The sequence below is a fragment of the Epinephelus fuscoguttatus genome, linkage group LG17 (genome assembly GCF_011397635.1).
Source record: "Epinephelus fuscoguttatus linkage group LG17, E.fuscoguttatus.final_Chr_v1".
NCBI classification, from domain to species: Eukaryota; Metazoa; Chordata; class Actinopteri; order Perciformes; family Serranidae; genus Epinephelus; species Epinephelus fuscoguttatus.
Genome location: NC_064768.1, coordinates 22853983 through 22873615, shown reverse-complemented (window position 1 = coordinate 22873615; position 19633 = coordinate 22853983). Strand labels below are relative to the sequence as shown.

Below are 19633 nucleotides of genomic sequence, written 5' to 3'. Positions count from 1 at the left end.
AGTGTCAGGCTGAAGCCAACGTCTCCGGTGGATAGACGGATGTAACGTATGCCGTCAAAATATTTAGCCAGTAGTATTTTAGAAGCATGACATTGAAAGCATATCTCATGTCATCTGCAACAACGGAATACTGAAAGCATTGTCTCCCACATACTGCACAGTGCATATGGTACCAATTGAACAGTTTTCAGAATCGGAAGAGAGGGAACTGCATTATCACTCGTTCTAGTGTGGTAGTTGCCATGGAGACGAGTGTAGGTGGTGTACTGTGCTGTACTCTGTGCTGTACTCCTTCCCTTGTCCTCTCCCCTCTTCTGTTGCCCACCCTCTCTGTTCTGCTATCTGCAACATCCGTGCAACTTTCATTCCTTCACATTTGCTCAAATCCTCCTGCTCGCTTTGGATTCTGCAGGATTTGCATTGAGCACGTTTTCAGTTTGAAGCCACGCTGGCATTAAAGGTGTAGGCTGTAATTTAGCCCCCTAAAAATCAACAAACAGAAAGTTAAACTGGGTTAAGAGCATTTTAGGCTCAGCTCTTTGTGGATTCAAAAGGGTTCACGAGTATCATATTACTCATGTTTTATGACGTTATTGCCAGGTCAATGTAGCATCATATTCTATGACTGACGGGCTCTGTTCTGCTCAGATCCCTCAAATCCTTCCTAGATTTATTTATTCCATAAATTAGTTTCTTGCTGACCATCCAAGTTCTTGTGTATGCTTTGTCAATCGCTTCTTTTTGCAGACCAGTTATTCTTTTATCAGTTGCCATGGAGATGTATTTGTTTCTGTGTGTGTGTGTGTGTGTGTGAGGGTTGAGGGTGAGTGAAGGAGTGAGGATGTTTCATTTCCAGTTTATGGTTTCAGTGTATTTTTGAAGACAGCGTGTGCTGCCCAGTGTCCCAAGTTACTGCTGGCGGTGATGTTTGCATCTCCCCCGTCATATCTGTTCTTGCTTCCCATACTTGTCTTGTTTCGGTGCAGCTGGATCACACTTTTAAATCTCAATAAACTAATCACAGTAAAAACCTGAACAGTCTCCACTGTATATGACAAACCATGTCAGTAGTGTAACCAATGTTTTACGAGTGTACAGCCATGCCACTGTCTATAAACAGAGCTGTGAAAACAAACAAATGTTAATCTGTTTTCGGTTTTAAAGCAATGGGTTTATCTGCGTTGTCGGTGTATTTTTAACAGATCCAACCTTTAGTGATTCATTTAGAGGATTATTACCGTTTAGGAAAAAGGTTATCATTACTCACGTCTCATTTTTCTAACCAGCCTCATCTTTGTGATATAGATATAGAAAAAAAATAACCCGATTACACCTTCTTTAACGGGGATTTACGTAACACTGCCTTTATGTATGCCCACGATATAATCTATGACACATTTAACAATTAGCAATACACATTTATGTAACATGTTTGCATAGCAGATATCAAAATAAAAAGGCTTTGAAGCAGAACAATCGCTGGTGCCTCCACATTTCTGCACCTATATGGACACTGTTTGTTGGACTGTCTGGCATTTTTTTCACAATAACAGTTATTACAGAGGATTTAAATACAAATGAGTCATCCGCAGACTTGGACTACTTTTATGTACAGTATAGGCTGAAAACCATCACTGAGCATTTCAAAAGATAGGTTCACATTTTTACACAAGTTGTTGTTCACAAGTCTGTCACACACATGTAATACAAGAGTTAATGGTTTTTGTTGCTATTCGTCCTCAGTACTTGCTGTGAAGCAACAAAATTAAAAAGTCTTTGTCCTGTGCATACATTTACAAAAAAAAATTCACATTAAAGACTGTAACTTTGAAAAATACCTGCTCCATATGGCGAACAGAGACTGCTGAACTCTCATATGAGCTTCAGCTGAACTTAAAGCTACTCTTACCTTATTTGCATTTCACACAGCACTTAGGAAAAATGTGAACATCCACAACTCCCGCCTCCCTCCAAAGTCCCGTACCCCTCCTCCTGCAACTCCACCTCCCTCCAAAGGCCTACTCCCCCCTCCTCCATTACGTCCTCATTCCAAGAGTACCCAGCTGCAGACAAGATGGCGGACAAGGGTGCCACCATATATCCAATTCATACCGGAAGTCCATACCGGAAGTTAATCTTCTTCGTGTCTACGATACTGGAAGTCTATACAGGAAGTCTATACATACCGGAAGTCCATACCGGAAGTCAGGTTTTTTTTTCTTTTTCCCAGAAGTCGGTTTTTAAGTCTGTCTTTTTTATATTATTTTTTTAGCAATACATTTACAAACTTTGAAGCAACCAACAATTATAAATATATATATATTATAAAATAAGTAATAATAATAATAATAATACAATTATTTCAACAATTATTTTAAATACAGTCATGCTTTGTTTGGAATAACATTGACCTCAACAAGTTAAACCTACAAAAATTGCAGAAAATCAGCAAACACATGAATTTTTGTTGGATTAATTTTTAACAAAGATTAAATAAGGCGAGCACTTTCATTTATTGGGCTACAGTTGCAACATGGAGATTACTATCAGGTCATTCAAAACAACTGAAAACCATCGACACAACAAATGTCATACTTACTCTTACATCAGTATGGTTAATTGTAACTAACTATTAAATGAACGTAATAATTAGATTGTCATATTGTCAGATGTATTCTATTATATTTCAGGAACACATATAAACACAATATTACACTATTGTACTGGCAACATAAAGAAGTAGACTTGGAGTTCTCTTTTTTGTGAACAAGTTTTTATTCCAGATATCCATATCAATCTCAAAAGTAGAAAAAAAAATAATAATAAAAAATGGAAAAACAGTAAAATAATCTATTTGTTTGGTCTATAAAATGTAAGAAAATGGTATAAAATGTCAACCACTGTTCCACAAATCCCAAGATCCCAAGATGCAGCCTAAAATGTCTTGTTTTGTCCAAAACAAATATCATTAAACATTACTGTTAAATGTAGACGTATATGATCTCAAACAGACACTTCTCAACAACATACCATGGAAATGAACTGCATTTTCCGTATGGTTTTTCAGGTGCCTCTGGATTGCACTCTCATTTTTGGTTTTAAATTTGGGGAAGAGAGGACACCCAAACTCGGATGGTGAAAGGGTTGTGTGCCCCAGACTGGCTATTTTACCGATCTAAAGGACTCATGGTGGAGGAGGCACCACAGCTATTTATGTAGCCACAGGTGTATGTGTATTAGTGCTCTGCATTACTAAAACATAATACAAATGTATTTTTTGCAGACACCCAGGGCTATGTATACGTTATTTATCTGACCCGGTTAACCCTCGGGGGTCGCTCATGTCCTATACCACATGAGACGACTCTCGTTATTATTCATAGAATATCTCCGGGAAAAAAAAGATCTATAGAACTTGATTGAGCAGTGCAGGGTTGAGGTTATACAAGCATTAATACACAAGGAGACCAGGCGAACCAAAAATTGGGAAAAAAAATGGCTTGTGTGCAGTGAGTGTGTGCGCAGATGTTTTACACCACAACACACCAAAAAGCAGAGGAACACATATTAACCCCGCTGCAAACTACACATCTAAATTAACCAACACATCAAGCGAGGGCAGTAATAGTCTCTGACCAACATTAACACTGTTTACACACAGACATTGATGAAAGGGAGCACAACAGACCTTGAGCAGCTAATGTTAAGTTAATACCAATCATGCCCTTGTTTTTACACAACAAATGTAGCTAAACCCACCATCCGGTGGTAGTAATTTGTGCATACCGAGATTCCCCACATAGACGTCCCCCTAATGATTCGATACATTATGTAGAATTGCATCTTAGAGAACATAACACACGTGTTAAAAGATAATGAATTTGACGGCGCGTATAAACGCAGCAGCTTGGTACTCTACGCTAGTGCTAGCTACTAGCTAGTACTGCTAGTGCTAAGTGCCGAACAGAATTTCGTTGTACAATGTACAATGACAATAAAGTTGTCTAATTCTAAAAATTAAAAGACTCGTTCCCTTACCACTCTTTCTCTTAGTCGTGTGTGTATTGTTTGCATTCTTCTCTTCGTCTTCTCTGTTGTCTTCTTCCTCTTCTTCTTCGGGGAATAATACACACACAGACCAACTTCCGGTATGGACGTCCGGTATGGATTGGATATATGGCGGCGCCCATGTCCGCCATCATGTCTGCAGCTGGGTCCCTCTCCCTCATTAGGCGTTGGCAAGGTAACGTTAGATACATGGAAGAGGAGAGCTAGTGTAACGTTTCAACCAAGACAGTAAAATGTAACCCCAGAGTTTTATAACGCACAAGGAAGATAACGTTAATGTTTCAGAGGATACGTTACAGTAGGCTAACGTTAGTCATTAGCAACTGGATGCTGTGTTGTCATATAACGTCATATGTTATATTAGAAGCAAACTAAACATAACGTTACCTGTCCTGCACAGTCAAACGCAACCCCGGAGTTTTGAAACTTATCTGGAGTCAGTGATGACTGATGACTTTTATAATGTAATGTAAACACTAACGTTAGATAGTACTGGTGACTGGCAACAAACAAGGAAGATAATACAGAGGCTCAGACAACATTAGGGTACAGTAGGCTAACAGTTAGCAACTGGATGCTGTGTTGTCATATAATGTTATAGCCTATGTTACATTAGAGGCAAGCTAAAATGATGTTACGTGAGCGGTTACGTCAGTCTGAGGCCTCCACATGGGGAAGACAGACAGGATGCTCTGAGTTTTCTTAGAACCATATGAGAATGGTACAATTATGAGGTTTTTTTTTTTTTTTTTATCTCTGGTGGAATTCACTTACATTTTAGTGTGCCATCAGCTTATTAATAGTATTTTAACCTAAACAAAGAAAAGCATAAAATTTCAGAAAGCTAAGTGACGCTTTAAAAGGATAGTTCATCTCAGCTTGTGATGCTCAAAGCGCCAAAAAATACATTTGAAAAGTCATCAACAATGTCTCTTTCCAGAAATCCTGACCTGTTAACTCAAGATAATCCACAGACCTTTTTTCGAGCAATTTCATGTAGGGAGTTTTTTTCTTTCTACTGAACTACACCTGCAAACTGTATCACAGCCCAGATGGATGCATGCATCTAATTATAGACAAGAGACTCGTGCTCATGACACTGTGAGATGATAACATTAATGGCGTCTTCCTCGGCTAGCAGTAGATGCAGTCGTAGTTTGTGCATGAAACTGCTCACAACAAGCTCTGTGGATTATCTTCAGTAACCAGGTCATGATTTCTAGAAAGAGACATTGATGTTGAGTTTTTCAAATGGTCTTTTTTTTGGCGCTTTGAGCACCACAAACTGAGTGCCATCTTGTTCCATTGTAGTTGAGAGAAGGCAGACATCTCTACAGCCGAAACCTCCAACACTTAGCTCACCAAAACAATCTAGACTGATAAAAAGCACTACAGGTAAGTATAAAAAAAAAATGTGTTTTTGATTTTGGGGTGAACTGTCCCTTTAAGGGGACACTCCACTGCAATTATACAGGAGGATCAGTTTACTTGTTTACTACAGCAGCTAGAGTTTTAAAGACCTGGGGCCTCATTTATAAAGCTTGCTTATGCACAAAACGGGGCTTGAACTTACCATGCAAAGGTTGTGATTTATGAAAATAAACTTGGCGGGAGAATGTGCGCACCTGTAAGCAAACTCTGAGTCATGCGTGCACACACTTTGGAAGACACTGGGAAGTGGCGACGCAGACGGCGAGGTGGAGAAGTGGAGTCAGATTTTTATTGATGTCTCACACAAATTTAATGTCACGCTATATCCACCTTAGATCCACGTTATCATTGAAATTAAATCCAGCAGCCTTATTTTGTGCTTGGAATGAGTGATAATTGTTTCATAAAAACATTGTAAAATCCAACTCAAATCCTGAATTGAAATTCTTTCTAAATACGTATTTAATCCGCGCTGCCTCTAACGTCTTATTGTCCACTCTGTGAGCGCAGGAGGGGGAGAGGATGGCGCGACTGCATGGAATATATTTATTTATTTAGCTAAATATTTCCAGTGCATTTATCATGTCTCGAAATACAGCCATTAAGCACAACCATTACACTCATTTCATCAGCCCTACTTAGACATGTGCTGTTCATGACAAAACCAGCATGAAGAAACGTGTTCGCCTATTACACTTTCATCTTTGAATTGTATTTCAAATTACACGTTGTATTTTGGGACAGGGATACCACTGGTTCATGCTGTAATTCAGGCCGGGAGTCTGATCAGACTAATTGCCATATACATATAAATACTGCAGTGACCCTCGTGCGTAATTGCGCAAGATGGCACTGGCACATACTCCTTTTTGCCTCCACCTTTAATAAATGTGATTCTTTATGTCGCACATGAATGTCAAACATCCTCAAATTTAAAAGCAACACATTAACTACATGTTGGTAAAGAGTAGAAATATTTGGTCTACCTTTAGATCAGACCACTTTTTTTGTGTTCTGTCACTGTCCGTGCAGTCCCACAGACACAGCTGACAACATCAGCAGCGTTGATGTGTTGCCACTTTTTTTTCGCTTTCTTTTAGTAGTGATCTGTTGCCACCAAATAAAATCTTTCTTCAGTCCTCCACCTCCTGTTAAAGGGTCTCTAGCTCAGTCTCGGAGAAATTCCGTTTTTTGGTTCGTTTCTTACCCGTCACGGTGACTCACACAACGAGAGAACACTCGCATGCCGGCTTATTTATATGCAGATCGCATTCATGAGGTGATTTGCATGACCATTTATGGTTGAACTAGGGTGTGTAGAGGGCGGAATATGAGGCGGATCTGGATGCGTACAACTCCAGGAGGTTTGTGATTTATAAAGAGAACATTGCGTGCAAGTGTACACGCGCACAGTTTTATAAATCAGATTATTTTTTGGCGCACGCCATTTTCAGCTTTTGGGCGCACGTCAACTTTTAGAATGAATCCTAAGCACTCTTTTATAAATGAGGCCCCTGGGCATTTACCAGACAGGGGAAGTCTAAGGAAAGAGAGTATTGAGTTGCATTATGGGAAATGTAGGACCCACTGTTCTTGAACCATACTAGGGACTAACCCAGCTTTAAAATGCAGCCCCTCTTTCATTTGAATGAGGTTAGTCCCACGGCACATGGATCCTGTGCTTGAGCTGGACTCGATCATATTTCATGTCTGACTTGTACCTGAAGAAATGCCCCCACCAACGCAGCCCCTTGTGTTGTTTTAAGGCAGGGCTGATAGTCTGAACGCCCACTAAAAGTCTGGACATCTCTGTCTCTGCTGCTTCAATTTTGATCATTCTTTATGGCCAGTATAACCAGAAATGATTACAATGACCAATAGCTCTTTCAGTGTTAGGCATGGGAGTTTTGTATCAGGATAGACTTGAACATTTTTTCAAGTCTATCTAATCTGATTTGAATGCACCTGTGCCACATCTATCCATGGCTACATTAGTGTGCTTGGAGCATTATTCCAATGCTGAAATATTACCAGTTAATTTAGGAACATGCATCATGTAAACATAGTATCTGCTGAAGAAATAAATATCCTAAAACTTTATTTTGATACTCTTAAGGTCTCAAGATTTGTCTTATAAGCAAGGTCCTGGTTGTGCTGCAGTCGCGTGCACATATAATCAAAAAGAGTCACCACAAGTTACCACAAAGCAATTTTGTACACAGTGAACCTGGGGCTTTTGGGGGGCCCTTGGGATCTTGTTACCAAAAGTCTGTAGCGCCAATAACCAGCTGTTGCAGAATAATTTTGTCCACCTATTTTCCCATTTTTTTTCATATACACTTGCAGCTGCAGAGAACACTGTCTCATGAAAACATTGTTAAAAGTAATATGACTTGCATATTATGATGTCTCCTAAAGCTATAAACAGGATAAAAAATAAGATTAGGGAAAAGTTTTGTGCATAAGTCCAGATTTGGGGGAGGTATACACAAGGGACATGCCACCCCTTAATATTTAAAATGTGCATTTGTCCCTTCCAATAAAAACATGAAATTAGCAGAGGAGTTTTTTTTTTTTTTTTTGTGGCAAAATTAAAGGCATTTACACCAGAGGTTTTCAAACTTTCTGTGCCCAAGGCGCACGCCAAAATCTCAGGGCACACCTGTATTTATTCATTCATTTTCCATAATCGCTTATGCTGTTGGTGGTTGCGGAGGGGCTGGAGCCTATCCCAGCTGACACTGGGCAAGAGGCAGGGTACACCCTGGACAGGTCACCAGACTATCACAGGGCTGACACATAGAGACAGACAACCATTCACACTCACATTCACACCTATGGATAATTTAGAGTTACCAACTGACCTGCATGTCTTTGGACTGTGGGAGGAAGCTGGAGTACCTGGAGAAAACCCACACTGACACATGCTGTTCACACAGAGGGGCTCCCCCACCCTGGGTTCGAATCAGGGGCCCTCTTGCTGTGAGGCGACAAAGCTAACCACTGCTCACCTGTATTTATATCTGTACAAAATAATCTCTATAACGTGTGTTATCACTCTTATTGCAACATAAATGTTTGTTTTTATTGACTAATATCAAACAACAACCGACAACCAACCATTACTCATGAAATATTTATTAACAAAATGATTCAAGAATTCATTTTAAACCTTTTTAAAATTACATCAGGGCACCAATAACACATCCATTTAAACAGATTATAATGTAAGATAATGTGATGTGTCACACTTACAATTCCCTCACGCTAACAGCGACACATAGCTTCCCTGTGAGGGTTTTTTAGATTAAATTAAATTATTCCTTTATTAGGAAATGGGTGCCCCTAACATACTTACACAGTTAAATAAAAAGTCATCCATAACTTTTTATATAGGCCCAGTTGAATATTGCCCACACCACACCTGGATTGGCCTCACGGCACATCATTTGAGAACCACTGATTTACACCATTAATTATTGCAGAAAAAGCACAAATTGACGCATAGAAATCCAAAAAGATGCAGGAAATGTAGTGTTTGGTGTTCAAAATCTTGTGACGGGGCACCCAGTTTCATATGTATCCCCCCACAGCTGAAACAATATCTCCGCCCCTGGTTTCAGGTGCGCAAACTTGAGCCTGATTGAAAGTGCAGCCCCCAGTCTCCATATTCATTAAGTAACTTAAATGAACTTTGTCATGCTCCTTCACCTGTTTCCTATTGTAATTATTCAGCGCAGTGGGCGGCGGGCCGTCATCGTTTGGTTTTATTTTGGGCTGTTACAAACTCCAGAGATGGTACAGCGCAGGGCGGACTCGAGCTGCCTTTGGAGGCGTTGGTTTCTGTTTCTGTCTATCTTACGCACTATCTCCGCCCTCAAGGGAGAGACTTCTCCGTTTACCGAGCACCTTTTTTCACGCACTGCCGTTAAATCAGGATTAGGTGTGACGGACTGCACGAGCTCAAAGGACACAGCGTCAATTTAGACCCCGGATCCCCCCTCTCTTCTTCGTTATGAATCTCTGGATTATGGGGACGTCGTTATGCCACACAGGGTGAACTACAGACGCTTTCCAAGATTAAATCACCCGAGCTAGAAGCAAGGAGCACGTCAAAATATGTGCATCAATCAGATGTTGTTCAGATACTGCTGCACATCATCGGGATTTCGCCTGTAAATGCCTCTGGGATGTTTATTTATTTTTAATGCTTTGTGGTGTTAGTGCGCGCAATGTGCAGTGGGTTTGCGTGCTGCTCGGAGTTGGCATAGCCCACAGGCATCACCTTGGTGATTATCGTCATTTTAATATCGGTAATCGGCGTGATTCGTGTGCAGCGTGCAGTAGTTGCGGCCACGCAGAGCCCGTATTGTGTCGTTGATCTCTGTAGAGTGTTTTAAATGTAAAATACAAGTGATAAATGATAAACTAATTGGCTGTGTGCATCGTTACACCAAACGCGCCAGTAGGAGTTCGCATCATTCCCACATCATAAAAGCGACGCAGCGGTTGCCTGAAGTCACATTTGCCCAGAACAAACAACTAAGATGACAAAAACCATTCTCAGGAGAGATTGTCTTTATTACAGAGGAAGCTCCATTGGGATCACATCTCAGTTCCTGGATTGCAATAGAGTTGGAGGACAGGGAGCAGAGGAAGAAGAGAGGGAGGAGAAGCAGAGGAGAGCTGCTGAGCTGCACAACAGAGCCACTGCTGATAGGAAAGCTTTGGCTTCAGTGATGGACTGAGCTGAAGGTGACGGGACCCCCCCCCTGTGACAGCCAGCTTCACGCTTTTCCTCAAGAGCCTTCACATTTGACTCAAAGGCATGTATGGACATACTGCAGCATAGGTGAGAACAGGAGTTGCCCACGTTGAACACATCAATATTGGCCTAATGATTGAAACACAACTCTCTCTCACAGAGGACAACACTGGCCTTTCATTTGGAAACTGTCTCTCAGGTCTGCACAAACTGATTCTACCTTTGTCCCAAAAAGCAAGTACACCTGGAACCTCAGCCCCTTCCCAAGTGCCCTGGAAACCCACCGGAGTCTGTCTGCTGCCACAGATGTAATTAAGCTGTAAAGATTTCATCACAAGGAAGTCCTGATTTTTTGGGTAAGTGTTGCACACGTGTGGGCAGAGAGTAAAGTAACGTACTCCAAATATCGACCTCATGTCACAGTGAAGTGTTGACTAAGTGTTAGTGACAGCTGGCCTGGAGAGGTGCACTAATGGAGGTGTTAAGGTGGGTCGTCCACCTTACAGCCTGAATATTATTCTGCAGCATCGATACCAGCTGTTAATACTCAGCAGTGTTGCTCAGGTGTCTGGGTGTCCGGGCTCAGGGTATTGCCTGATGAGCCTGTTATAAAGGTGATGAATTAAAGGCCAAATGACCTCTGATGACACAGTAATTTCAGTTAAAGTGGGACATCAGTGCAAAGGTAGAAAATTAAAGCTTTGCCTAATAATTGTGGATAGTCTGTTTAGGGAATTTGGCTCAAAAGCAAAATGAGCCCTTGCTGTACCAAGAGGCTCCCCCTCCTCTTCTAGCATTGGCCAGATGGATGTTTGATAAGACCATTTATGGCAGGTTTCCACATATTAAGTTGTGATTATGCCCCATGTTCTTTGCAGGATATGAGGCCCTAAGTATCACATGTTGAACTAGCATAGTACATAAAATACATTTTGTGCCACTGAATGTATATTTTAGTGTGTTGATGCTCATGAATGCAATTTTCTGGCGTATAGTGGCATTCATTTGCATTTAAAGGTCCAGTGTGTAGGATTTAGGGGCATCTATTGGCAGAAATGGTGCATAATGTTCATGTTTTCATTAGTGTATCATCACCTGCAAATAAGATTCCTTTTTTCATTACTTTAAATGATATGTACATACAGAGCAGGCCCTCCTCCACAGAGTACGCCACGTTCCTCAGTAGCTCAGAACAGACAAACCAAACGCTGGCTCTAGATAGGGCCTTTAGCATTTTGTGTTTTTGCGTCGGCCACTATAGTTCTACACATTAAGCACACAGGAGAAGTTTCAGATCTGTAAACTCACTGCTAGATGCCACTAAAGCCTACACACTGGACCTTTAATGGCATTATTTGTATGAAACATCTGCTGATTGGCACAAAATTGCTTTCACCAAGTCTGACCTATACATGTAATAATAGACACATGGTCACATTAAGTAAAGTACCATGGCACAAAATGCAGCATGTGACTTGTGATGCCCCATACTGAGCAGAGTATTATTTATTCATATAATTTATTCTTGAGAGAATTTTAAATCAGGTCCCTGCACCCTCGCCTCCAAAGGTGAACTCAGGCTAAGGATCTGATTGATTGGCAGCTGGCCTCTGTGAAGTCAGCCAGACTTTTACTGATACCTGTAGTTTGCTAATTAGCTATCTCTCTGGGTGTTGCGCGTGGTGCACCTGCACAGTCTACAGGGAGGTTCTGAGAGCTGGGCTATGCAAATTGAATATTATAAAATTTAGATTTTCTCAAGTCAGAGCAAAGTCAAAAATGCAAATATGGGTTGTGCAGGGTTATTTTAGCTTACACTAATTAGTTTGCCAAAAAGTGTCCCACTTTCACTGGACATTGCACCGCTGTCTGAGAGTATATTTTAAATGCAAAAAAGACAAGATACGTTTGTGTGAATTTTTGTGCACAGCCATCTCATCAGGCAAAAGCAGATGTACTTGATGTTTGGACACTGAAATACAGTGCAGGTATGATAGGAGGCCAGGATCTTTTATAGTCCATAATGCACTGCAGGTTCTTCATACAAAAAAAAAAAAAAAACGCAGTGGAGAGAGAGAGAGAGGGAGAGAGAGAAGAGCTTCGGTTAATGAAATGTCTGAGGCTGCACACTTGATAGAACGAGATAAGTCCAGCTCACTCTGAGTCATTGCCCCTCGCAGGATTTCCTCGTCCTCCTCCATATGAAATGCCTGTAAGATATGAACTATCTCATATATCTCTTCGTGGAATTATTTTCTTAGTTTAGCTGAAGCGGCGGACGTCTATTAATCTTTCTCTGTTCCCCGTGAACTGTTGAGAATCTGGACTCCTTGCCTCTCTGCCACAGTTGTCAGCCGGGAGCCTGACAGCCGGCAAAGAGCTGAATCCACTCCAACACCCAAGTTTTCGTCATAATTCTGCTGCTCTTCAGCCATCTTCAATGCAACGCATGGAGGGGGCTTTCTCTCGCTGCCAAGGACAGAAAGGCTTTGTCAGTCTGTTTGTCAGAATGTTCTCTAAAAAAAAGTAGGTACTCCTGTCAGCGAGCTCCTGTCCTGCAATCTCCTCAAATTGTTTTCTTTTGCCTCAGGCCATGAATTTCTTTGCCATCCTCATTTTTTTTGAGCAACCCAACAGAGAAAACACAAGATATTTTTACCCTTCTGGTTATTCTACTCTACCCTGAGCCTCTGTTCATAGTCTGCCAACGTACTGCCTCATAATATTCACGTTTTCTCTTGCAGAGCTGCCTAACAAATATCCTCCTATTAATGCATTCTTACATGGCCACAGATTTTCCAAATGTCGATATATATTGGCTGCTTTATGACTTTTTTTCAATTCAATCTGAGAACAAGGAATTAAACACTGATGTGTTGGTACAGTAGGAATGCTTATCAATTAATCATAGTAACAGCTTGAGGTTACGCTGCATCATGACATTTAGTCTACAAGGCTACAAAGTGCAGGTAATGATAAGCTGAATGTTGCTTGTAATGCTGCAGTTGTTTCTCTGGTGAGTGAAATTGATAAGACAGTAAACCTGCACCACTTATTTTGGGTAAAATTGATTTATTTCAAGACTTTGTGAGTGTGTTTACATGCTCTGCAGTGGCCCCAGATTGTGCCTCTCATGTTTTATCATTGACTACGTTTACATGCACAATAATACTCCATTATATGACGATGTCCTGAATTTGATGCAGCTCATGTAAACAGCATATTCTGTTTGGATTTTCCAACAGCCCTTCTAAATGAGGCATTTTCCGATTAAGATATGGGAAATAACGCTGACGCGTTCTTTTGACATGTATACAGCGCATTCAGAATATGCGGTTTTTGCTGCAGTTTGCGTCAGACGGCCCGTTTACAGTCAGTTCTTTGCGTTGTCATGGATACATTGTACACAAACCAACTCATCAACAGTTTGCACACCTGGGGTGGTAATGCATGACCAAAAGAAAAGTCCACATTTTAAGCTGGAAGAAGAAACAAACCCACTTTTAAACACTATGAAAGAATTGGATATCAACAGGTTTTTGATTTGCGCAAATATGGCAATGCCGACCTTCTCACGAAGGATTTATGAGGAATGACAGAGGGAGGTTGTGCTCACACGACCACCGGAGGAAAACAAGAAACTATAGACGTGATAAACAACATGCTAAGGCACATTAATCAGAGTATGCATGGTTGCATGTAAACGGGAATATTCAATTTTACAAGCAATAAGCAAACAGCTTAATAGGAATATTGTCTTGTGCCAAATCAGGGCAAAAACCAGGCTATTTTGTGCATGTAAACATAGTCACTGCATTCAAGTCACACAGCTAAACATTAGTTTTTCTGAAGGGTAAATCCCTGCTGATCTCTGAAAATGAATCTTTCGACAACACCTTCTGCCATTTTGAAGGTTTCCTAGAATCCCCAAAGACCCGAATATTCCACCTCCTGCATGATAGGAGATTATTTTAAACTAATTTCCCAAGTTGCCGCTCTATTCCCTATTCCAAACCAAAAGTTGTAGCTACAAGTTTCTACTTTGATTTGAACCAAAATGATCAAGTTCTGTTTCCATTTTTGGTCATATTTGTCTATTGTTACTTTCCTTTATCTTTTATTTACATGCTCAATAACCTTTATTTTTCTTGTCATTGGTGTTGTGAGTGACTCTTGGTCTATCAGTCTTCAGAAACTAAAGAAAAAACTTGTGTGTGTGCGATATAGCTGCATGGACACATCTTCAAAGACGTGGCTGCCGCATCAGAGTCAGTTTGGGTTGGTTGGTCAAGCGGAGGTTTGCTGTGGCGGACCTGGAGTTTTAACCCCAAGTGAGTCAGTTTAGAGGTCTACCTCTCACTGCTGTCAACTGTACCTAACTTTCACAGCCTCTTCTCCAGTCTGTCGTGCTCCAATGAGATTACTCTCTGTTATATATGTTTTTATATGTTCCCCTTCAACACGCTGTTTTCTCTGGCATCCATCGACTCCACTGTTGCCAATGGTTAATGGAAGGTTTAACATACACTTCAACATCAGCTGCGGCCTTCTGCTCTCTTTCCTCTGCCGTGGCTTTCCAATCCTTTTGAGCCCTGTAAAGCTTTACAAAAGTACCTCAATATATTGAGGATTTTTTACCACTCAATCCTCCACCGGAGCATCACTCACCCTCTGAGCCCTGCTTTGTCACACTCCCAGAGTTTTATTTTGACATCCTCTAGGTTTGATAGCGCCATTTGCCTTTTACTCCGGCTTTGATACACTCCGAGTCTTCCTCCTCTCTATGCTCTCTTTACTTCCCCAGATGAAAGCAGCCATTTCTGCTCCCTCCAGGGACAGGAAGGGAAATAATTTTCTGTTAGTTAGCGCAGCGTGTAAAGCTGTTGTTTCATTTCAAACATTAAGACCTACGCAGTAATTTTTTGAAGTGTTGGGAAGAAACAAACAAAAGGCAGTTTGTATTGTGGGGGGATTCTTAGTTGAGAATCACCTCATTTTGAATTGTGATGAGATAGTACAGAAGTATCTCGGCGCAGTCAGTGTTAACAGCTTCAAATTGCTGCCTGATCTCTAATTTCATTTTTCACAATATTCAGCTGTTTAATTTGGCTCTGCTCATTTACAAGCACAGCAATAATGCCTCTAAATGCAGTAGTAAAAATGAAGGTAGCTTGATGGTGAGCTGTGCACAAGCTGCGAACATGTTCCTATGGTAACTAGGCCACACTCCCTTTGGCTAGCTCACACACACAGGCAGAGGGACAGGCAGGAGAGAAATGGAATGCTGGAAAACACACGTGATGGAGAGCAACTTCAGATTGTTCATTCGGGTTACTGTTCGTATGCCTTCCTGCACCGCGAGGGTATTTACATTTTAAAATGTCTGTCTCTCAGCCTGGAGGAATCGTGGTTACACTGCAGGATGTTGGAAGTCACTTTCTCTCTGTTCCTCCAAAAATATCAAGCCGATCTCAGGTTTTTTTTTTTCCCGTGGCTCCCTCACGCCCACACTGCCCCTGCTTCCTCAACCCCTCCACCCACCTCTGCTTTCAAAAATCCTGCAGCTCTACCTCTTCTGTGCATTTTACATTTACTCGATTACAGTGCTGTTTCTAAACATAGCACTGGCGTGGCTTTGAACACAGTCAGGAGTGTCACTTGTCCCTTTTTTTGCTCAACTTTTCTTGGCATAAACCCAACATCCCTATATTTGAACATCTTGTAATGAAAACACTTTTAACATTTCAGTGACATTATATTTTGAATATATATGTGGGGCTTAAGCTTAACTTGAGTTTAATTGTATGGATCTGATGTTTATTCACCTTGCATTTAAAAGCACTTGACATTAAAGACGAGAGTTTATTCCACCAAGCAGCTGATTCTCTCAATGCCAGCAGTGTACGTCTCTGTGTGCTCAGCATCAGTAATGTCATTCTGCGTTTTTGTAAACCGCTGCTTACACCTTAACCGTGTCAAACCTCCTGGGGCGGTGCTGCCGGCTTGTCAAAGAGCCACAAGGTTGATACAGTGAGGTTTAGCGTCTGTCAGTCATGCAGGCTGATTGTTTGGACAGCTCACTGTTAATGAATAGCCTTAACTTTCTGCACGCATTTGCACTGCCTGTCTGTGGGTTTTTTTTCCAACAGCTGTGATGCTGTGATGAATTTGTGATGGCAGATAAACTACCTTTGACCCAGTGTACTTTGGTAATTGGCATTTATTTTCTTAAACAGGCGCTTCTGGAGAGAAGCGTTGGTTTAAAGAGTCATTTCACCCAAATTAAAAACAAATATTTTCACATTTGCCCCTTATGCAAGTTTTTGATGATTTAAAGTCCGACTTAACACATTTTTTAGCTTGAATACATATTGTAAAAAGAGTATTCAAATACAGCCCACAACTGTGCTGGACATCAATGTAAGACAACATCACAGATTTTTCTGATTTGTTTGATTTAGAGGGGCAGAATTTCTAGATAGTTTTCTGGAGAAAGCAACAGGAAACACTCAAGACTGGTATCAGTTTATAGTATGATAAAGCAACTCTTCATATAATTTACTAATTCAAGAAAAATGGACTGAATTTTACGATAGTCTTTAAACACCACAAACAAATTTCTATTTACCTCCACTGTATTGACCGTCAGAAGACATGTGAAAGGATATCAAAACTTTGTGTGGATCTTAAAGTCTTAATGTAATTTGGATAAACTGAACCTTTATATTTTAAAGTGCATTCATATCTCACCATTGTTGTGGAATAATTAACAACAAGTCCTCCAACCCATACGACCACATAGGTTTGTTCCTACCTTCTTACGCTAGGGCCACACCACCTGCGGAAGCGCCGCGAATAGCCTCGAAGTGCCGAGAAGAGAAGGCACTTTCCTTTCGGCGCCCATGTTAACCGACTGTGTCGTCCACACTGGCCGCGCCGCGCCGGGAAGCTCCGCGGCAGGCTCACGATTTGCAGCATTCAGTTCGGCATCTGGTCTATTTTCTGCACGAGCCGCGAGCGAATCTGACAAGCCAGGCAGTGAAAAACAAGAGCTGGGAGCAGAATCGCTTGGCGTGGAGAAATGCGTGTCTGATGTGAACGGAGGTGCTCCGGCGCGCGCGAGAATTTCGGTGCGCTGCGCTTCCGCGGGCAGTGTGGCCCTGGCGTTACACGTTTCCTAAATTAGCCGTCCTACCGGTGGCAGGAGATCAACACAAACACAACATATATGACCATTAATGGTTGCTGTTTTAAACCAGGATTAATGATGTGATCCGTTTTAGGCCTTAAAAGTACCTGAGGGGTATTCCATCAAGGCGGATAAAGGAAAAGCCTGTCTTACTTTGATAAGTCTCGCTAGTTTAAGTGAGAATTTGCTTCCATTATCGTGGTTTATGTAAATCCGTGATCAGTAACCATTGTAACTTCTACTGCTGGACTAGCCTGCTCCATGGCAGGCTAAAGGCCAAAACACACGGGGGGCGAACAGTGCGCGTCAAAAAATACACCCCTGTTATTTTCAGTGTCTAACCCCACACTGGCGGCGGCTAGAAGCCCATAAGTGCTCCTGGATGCACTGTCCTATAGCCATCCTTGCCATCCCCGGTATTAAATTTCCCCCGCTCACTCTGTGCTTGTACATACTGGCTCCCATGGCAGCTCTTTTTCTCTGCTCCTATAGCAGCTCGACTCCACTCCTCACCATGGATGCATAAACACAGCTTTGTTGCTGTTGCTTTGAAGAGTGGATGACTAGAGACTCGTTGTTGAGGTCAAGAAATACCCCTAGCTAAATGACTCACAGTCCTGTCATCATAAAGACAATGGTCAAAAGCACACTTATGGCAAGTCATAGCTCTGGAGACTGGCTCTTCAGGTGAGAAATCAACTTTAATTAGTGGTTGACTGCTAATGCAGAGGTGGAAGATGTACAGATCTTTCAGTAACAATAACTTTTTGTGGTCTTCTGTGGACAAGCTGCAGCACGACGCGTCCAGTGTGTGCCGGGGGCGGCACCTGACGTACGTCAACTGATGCGACGCGTTGCAGCGGTGCTGGTGTTCTTTCAGCTTTACTGTCACGTTAGTTTAGCTGCGTGTCAAAGAATCCCATATTGTACATTTGTGCACAGGCGACACTTTAATTCCGTGTTTCAGGTGTTTTTCTCACAATGTGACCAAGCATGAATTTAAATATTTAGTTTAGTTCTAAAGAACATAGACTCACAAGTCAGTCTTCAGACGCTTTGCTTAACTAAAGAATGGTGGATACAATTTCAGAGTTTAAAAAAACTCCCTACGTTGCAGAACCAATAGTAAATCTGCAGGGCGGTCCTTTGGTGGCTCGCTGAACTCTTGTGCTCGTAAACATAGTCCGACTAGAAACGTGTGTAGCGGTACAAAATGGCTTAAGTCGCTGTAAGTCCTTCATTTCCACAATCTTGTGGGCTGAACACACGTTTGGTAAAACAGAGTTAAATCTCTCGGCATCCATTTTCAAGCTCTGTGTGTGTTTGTTTCCTTGTGGACGAGAAAAGGGGGAGCGCACATTTTCGGGAGGGCGTGTCTTTTTCAAAAATGTAAGAGGCGTTGCTTTGTTGTCGGCCGTTTTCACCGGTGTGTTAAACACACTTTAGAAAGGAGTGTCCCCAGACTATCAGAAGGTGGAGATCTCTGATTGTCTGGTGGCGAGACTATAAAGAACATAATAATAAAAATGAAGTTTTACCACTTTTACTGTCTAAAACAGCCAAATAGTTATTTGACCTATTTCATTTCCCATTTAACTCATGATCACCCATGTTTTTTTGAATTCTTGGACTGTATAATGTGGTGATGCCCACATTTCCCATCATGCCTTGTGCTGGACTGAGTAGTTAGTAGTTTGCACTTAAGTTTGCTGTTTTATCTTCCAAAATGCAAACGCATTTTAAAGTGTCTGTTCAGAACATGATGGTTTATGCTGGTTATTGTCATTTTCATGTTAGATTATAGTTCACAGCATTAGTGAACATGCTGTTACGCTCAATCATGTAAGCTGTATTTATATCTCATTTGCCTCTTTTTTTGTGGTGGCTAAAATGGTGTATTTTCAGCTTAACTACTATTTTAACACATACATTTTACATTTCAGTATATGTGTCTTATCACTCAGGAAATTGCTTTTGTGCTTAATTTTCACCTGTTGCTACGTTCTTTTCTGGCTTTGAAGATAACGCCTGTTGAGAAGTAACAGAAGAATGAATATAAGTCAAGTGTTAAGTTGGACAGGCTTCACACACCTCAACGTATCAGGCTAATTACAGTTAATTCATTGTAGTTATGTTAGTTCTCCTAAGTTAGCCTAAACCATAATTCTGATATTATCTAC

At 41.3% G+C, this 19633-nt stretch overlaps 1 protein-coding gene across 5 annotated transcripts in view; it reads left to right on the top strand.

Moving 5' to 3' along the window:
• Positions 1 to 9312: 9312 nt before the first annotated feature.
• Positions 9313 to 19633, top strand: part of LOC125905074 (ras/Rap GTPase-activating protein SynGAP-like) — a 64681-nt gene continuing 54360 nt past the window's right edge. For 2 of the 5 annotated variants that reach the window (XM_049602893.1, XM_049602890.1), the window contains exons 1-2: positions 9313 to 10620; positions 14492 to 14595. In XM_049602893.1, coding sequence (XP_049458850.1) covers positions 14496 to 14595 — 100 coding nt within the window. In that variant the 5' untranslated portion in view covers positions 9313 to 10620; positions 14492 to 14495. The remainder of the gene's footprint in view (positions 10621 to 14491; positions 14596 to 19633) is intronic. The other 3 variants (XM_049602891.1, XM_049602892.1, XM_049602894.1) reach the window with 3 other exon arrangements.